The following is a 6,000-nucleotide window of genomic DNA, read 5'->3' as shown; positions in this document are numbered from 1 at the left end:
TAAAATTAAAAATAAGGTTAAAAAATATGCCTTCTTTAGGATAATACATAAGAAGGGGTTCAGGAACTCTGTATCAAAACTCATTTCAGATTATGTGGTGTTTTCTCCTCCCTTCCACAGGTCTGTGAAATAAGGTGGTAAACATGTTTTCTTCAATGTTCAGTTCGGTAAGTGTTCAGCTGGAAAATGATTATAGTTGCATAAATATAAAACCACATGATAAAGCAAAATATTTTAATTAGTAAGCCAATCATAAATAAGTTCACCTAAAATTAACAGAAGCAGCAGCTATGTTCCTTCTACATTGATACTTTTATCATGTTTTAATGGTCAACTTCATTGTCTAGCCTGGGACAAAACAATTCATCATCACCGAGCACTCAACAATTCTGCACAATGAGCTAGGTCTTTTTTTAGTTACATTTTTTACATTTTCTTTACAAATGTAATACCTATGTACATTATATATTTTATTTCTACAATTGATTTACTTTACTGAAACTCTACAACTTTCACAGGGAATTTGCTGAAGTCTTTAGCAAGTATGAACCATTCCTTTTAAAAAGAAATTCATATAAACAACCAACATACATCACTGCCCTTTGACATCTCTGTTAAGGATTTGGATCTGGAAGGGCTACTATAACAAATGTAAGAAAAAAGGCTTTACCTAATTGTACATTTTGTTAAGAAATATCATCCCACATAGCTACATAAATTCACCAGCTTGCAATAAACAGAGCACCATACCGCTGCACAACTGGAAACGTGTACAAACCAATTTTAAAGTTTACTAGTGAAACAGCTTTCATCACTCGTAGCACTTTTAGACTGAAGGAAATCTGCAAAATTCTTTTGGAAATGTATACTCCTTTAGCTGTAAAGCTTCCAAAACAGTGCTGGTCACTGTGTATTGTGAACAAGAAGCATCCACTGCTGTAACTTCCCATATGGTTCTCTTGGCTCATGCTTCTGTCTGAAGTCAGACTTTTTCCTCTACCTCTTCCTTGGTCACTTACAAATCTGCTGTTGAATATTAAGTAGGAATTCATAATACGAGAAAGCTGCTTCTGTCCGATCCTCAATTAAATGCTGAAAAAAATCTGTTTTGGCAGGGTTCTCATCTCTGAAAGAAGATATTGAACAAAATCAAACTTTGAGCAAAAAAATCCACTGCACATTCAGAGGGATGAGTTCTAGTAAATTGCTTACTGCCATTTGGAATATAAATTCAGTCCAAAGAGATTACAATTGCAAATAATCCAAAGTCTAGAAAAAAACTTGAAGTTTGCAATACACTATCAAGCAACAGCATCTTTTAAAGTATATAAAATGGTAGAAAAGCAAGTGAACTTAGAATATCTTGTAGCACTTACAACGTCTTGTAGAAACACAAAAAAGGAAATGTAAAAATTATTTTGTTTTTGAAGCTAATATGCTGCTGGCAATGAAAAAAATGCAAAACCTACATCTGTTTACATGTAATGTCAATCCCCTCCCAGACTTTCTTACTTGGCAACAGAATAGGAAAGGTAACATGATAAAAACCTAGTATCCAAAATTACTGCCCCCATAAAAATTTGCTGGGACACAGTCCTCTGGTCCAGTGTTGTGCAGCATGCAGCAAACCTCTCCTACTTATTGTGGTCTCTCAGAAATTCCTGCAAATCCAGCAGCAGCCACAATGCCAACAGCTCAAGAACTTCTGTCCTATATTTCAGTATAATTTCTCTGAGCAAGTCATCATACTCTCTAAAAAGTGATCTCTTGCCCAGCTCAGTAAAACAAGTACTCTACAAGTGAAATGTAATCTCTAGTATAAACACTTTACAGAATTTAAACCTCCTTAAGCAAGTCATAGCTTGAAAAGGTTTCAGAACTTGGCTGATCTATCAGCTGCTGTCCTGCAGATCTCAGTAAGAAATACATACAATTATTAAACCATCTACAGACTACTAACTTTACTTGAATCTTTTTTATACACATGTAATGAAATTATAAAAGCTATACCAGAAACTAACCTGGTTAACATCACTGATCATAAGGACATCCACTGAGGTTTAGTACATTCCTAATAAATATATGCAACTAATTCCTACCCAAAAAACTATGACCAACTGAATTTGCACTAGATTCAAAGAAAACCTTTGTCACTAGACAGTTTTATAAACAGCATTTTATCAGCTGGGAAGGTGATGTTATTCAGTTTCTTCCAACACAGATATACTCACTTTTCATCAGTCTGAATTAGAAATTGTAAATACAAGTCGCTAGTAACAACTCAGTGCATAACTTACTTAGTTACTTACTAAGAAATACTTACTTTATTACTTGAAGAACTGGACTTAAAGGTCTACTATCTCTAAGCCAAGATATAAAAGATCGTGTCCTTTCTGAAGAAGGTGCATCCACCTCAGGAAGCTGTGTCTGGTTGAAGGTAATTGAAAGAAACCATCATCTTTTATTATTGAAAGTATTTAAAAAAAACAGATCCTGAAAGCTGTAACATAACTCAAGCCACAATCTCCATTAAGAAATACTAACTGTGGATTTACATACACAGATATTTTTCTTCAGCTTAAATGACAATACTTCACAATATCTGTGGTGCATTGCTATCTAGGAAGGAGTACATCTTTAAAATTCTGTTTTAAGCGCAAAAGATTTTAGACAGCAAAGTCATCTTTCCAAAATGCTGCTTTTGAATCTTCTTGCCTGTATCTTCTTCTGTCAATCAAGTTTCTACATACTGCACTTTGCATCACTGAAGAAACAAGAAGTAAAATCTGAATTTTATGTAAATATCAATGGAAAGATGCTACTGAACTATTTGGCTAGGGAATAAGCTGAAAAAAACAGATTTAAAAGGGTTGAGCAATTCACTGAGCTAAATGTATTGCATCTTCAGCCAATACGACACTTAAAGACAATTAACACGACCTGAAGGAATTTATTTCAGTTACAGCAGCTCCACTGCTACCTTTGTAGAATGAAGGCATAATTTAAAAGCAAAGATAATTTTATGCAACTTTTTGTCTCATTTTCATTATAATAGGTGCTGTATAACCATTAAAAAAATGATCATCCTTCCTTTATCTAAGTTCTTCCTGGACCACCAACTGGTCACAGGAACAGTTCTAAATTGCTAATATATGCAAAATACAAAACTCTGAACAAGCAGTCCAGTTTTATAGTAGTCTTACAGCTTACCACTCTTAACCTGTTCTTGTCACTTTCCTTCTTGATAATATGCAACTCTAAGCAGAAAATATCTACCTATGTGTTTCTATGCTACCATTTTTGGTACTATTTAGATATAACCATTTGATTCTGAACTTTCCTAGACTGTCTTAAAAGGGTCCATCCTTGTTGATATTATGGAATCACTACTTACTGAAGAGGAGACTTCTCTTTAATTGCTGCTCTGTTTCACACACTAGACTATAGGTACCAGTTATAACATAAAAACCCCTACACCAAAACACACATCCAAGGGTCTCTGATGTTCTAGCAGTTGAAAGTTTCTCTTTTTAACACTGAGTCAAGGCTTGGAAGCTGAGTAAAACTTAACTCTTACAGTTACTTACAGGTCTGTTGTGTCATACCACAGATTTGGTATCTTATACCAGGTTCAGAGAACATAAGGCTTCTAAAAACTATGTTATCAATGAAGTAACTCTAATCTTAATCATTAACACATCTGAATAGATAATTTTTGTATTCATCCTGTGAAATTACTTCCTATTCTTGTGAATGCACATGTTATGATATCGAGCAAATGTTTGGCATTTCATGGATGATGAAATTTAGATGTTTACATTCTTTCTTTGAAAACATCTGACAACGTCTATCTGGCTCCTATGAAGCTGACAAGAGGTTAGAAGGTACCTAATTAGGAAAAAACCCAACCTAACTCATAGTTACATAATTAAAAACTGAAAATGCAGAAATAAATAGATTCAATGCACATTCCAAGTTTAACCAGTTTACAGCTCAGCTCATTAAAATACCTACCATTTTCTGTGGCACTGATGCATAATTCGGGTATCCAAGGACATCTTTTATGAAGTTGTTATCACAGTTTTTTCCAATCCAAAGGTAAAAAATCTGTAAGATGTCAGAATCAGTTTTAGAAAAGGCCCTGCATACCTTTTAGAGAAACAGGCAAGTGGTGATGCAATAGGAATAATCCCAGAATAGTAACTTCCAGGCAAATTAATCACTTGAGTGTTCCAGTTGCAATTCATACATACAGGTCTATATTCATAAGTGTGTAAATAATCAGTATATTGGTGACGCTTAGAGTAATGTCATTAAATATAAAAAAAATATATAGCTAGAATTCAAATACTGAAAGAATGAGGTTGCAGGACACATTTATAATGGAACAGTTAATGCAGTAACTTCCCATGTTATCTCCTTAAATGAAACCCCTCAAATTATCTCAAGTCACACCATCCTGTTGGTTACTGACACTGGCTTCCCAATCTAAATAAGCTGTAGCAAAGCACCAATTATCAAAGCTTATTGGAATAATTATTCCAGAGGTCTGGAGACAAAAGCTGGTTTTACATTCACACTCAGCCCTGAAGTGATTCAAGGTTAAAAGCACCTTCTAGACTGCCATTGGAGTAGGATAATGCTTTATTCAATCGAGTGTCATTTAGTGCAATTTCTACAAATAACTTAAACTGTATCTACACATTTTGTTCAGTCTCCAATTCCCTCTCACTTGCAACTCTTACATAACACACGCCACAAATCATAAACCCACTCTTTGTGTGTATCTGAGAACGTTCCTGCATCAGGTGTTTTGTTAAATCCTCTAGTATGTGCAATTTATTAGCCATTAAAAAAAAAATCTGGAAAATAGAAATACATTAATTCCATAAAAACATCTTGATGTGAACTCTTGGTATATTTTGACCAGTATTATATGGAAAAAAATTAACGTCTATAGCCTCAAAGATAAATATAGCCTCAGATCAAAATATGAAAGCTTTTCACTGGAACACAGATTACTATCTGGGTGCCTGGAATGCTGATTTACAACACTCTTATTGCTGAGAGCTAACTGGTTTTAATAACACAGCAGGCACTACTTTTTGGTTTTCTTTTTCTTCTTAGAAAATGTTTTTAAAAAGGAATGTGTAAAATTTCAACTTACTGAACCACAATCCATAAGGAAAGCTCCTTCTCTTGTCAACTTCTCTGCAGACAACTTCTGAAGGGGTGGCTGAGGAACAACTCTGTCATTTACATGTATTGTACTCTGTAACAAAAACCAAATATTCAGTAACACTAGAATTTAACCTTAAAGGTAAAACAAAACAGGAAAACCACTGATAATCTCCAGTAAGATTCTGAGGATTCTCATAGAACAAAATACTATGTTAAGTCTAAAATGATTATGTACATCAAACAGTTCTAGAATGTTACTTATTCTAAAGGCTACTTTAATACCTAAAACATAATAATGCAGTTAATTTAAGTTGCTTATGTAACATTTTTGATGCTACAGATGTCAAAATTTAAAAATAATTACTACTGTTAACTTAAGTTTTCTACAAACAACCTCTGTTTTTTTTCCATTGCATTCAATGTCATAGAAATGTTGCAAGAGCAGAAAACCATGAAATTCTCTCCCTGTAAGGAAGGGTTCCATACATTATTGCATTCAATTAACAGCAAGTCCCTGATTTAAGATCCTGCATGAAGTCATCTTTGGATTTGTCCACAGGGCCCTATGACCAATCTGATTAAAGAATCTGGCTGTTTGGACTAACATTATTAAAAAATACCCTGCCTTTCTCCCCAGCAATAAAACAAACAAAAACAACAATTAAAAAAAAAAAAAAAAAAAAAAAAACCCAGGGACACAACCCCAGTATTTTAATATTAAAGTTGCTTCCTCCTCCAACACAAAAACAGGCCAGGTATCTCAATAACCTCTGAAGCATTCTGCAAATAATATAGGGGAAAAATACTCTACTGACTAAG

The 6,000-nt window shown here is 34.0% G+C and overlaps 1 protein-coding gene across 2 annotated transcripts in view; it reads right to left on the bottom strand.

The window, feature by feature from the left end:
- Nucleotides 1-297: 297 nt before the first annotated feature.
- SEC24B (SEC24 homolog B, COPII coat complex component) overlaps nt 298-6,000 on the bottom strand; it is a 44,931-nt gene continuing 39,228 nt past the window's right edge. For both annotated transcript variants that reach the window (XM_041427921.1, XM_041427922.1), the window contains 4 exons: nt 5,168-5,272; nt 4,015-4,107; nt 2,324-2,427; nt 298-1,126 (listed from right to left, as the gene is read on the bottom strand). In XM_041427921.1, the coding sequence (XP_041283855.1) occupies nt 1,012-1,126; nt 2,324-2,427; nt 4,015-4,107; nt 5,168-5,272 (417 nt within the window). In that variant the 3' untranslated portion in view covers nt 298-1,011. The remainder of the gene's footprint in view (nt 1,127-2,323; nt 2,428-4,014; nt 4,108-5,167; nt 5,273-6,000) is intronic.

This window comes from Onychostruthus taczanowskii, unplaced genomic scaffold, assembly GCF_017590055.1.
Source record: "Onychostruthus taczanowskii isolate IOZ18803 unplaced genomic scaffold, ASM1759005v1 scaffold12, whole genome shotgun sequence".
In the NCBI taxonomy this organism is placed as follows: domain Eukaryota; kingdom Metazoa; phylum Chordata; class Aves; order Passeriformes; family Passeridae; genus Onychostruthus; species Onychostruthus taczanowskii.
Note: the sequence above shows the minus strand (reverse complement) of the source record. Positions and strands in the feature narration are given on the sequence as shown.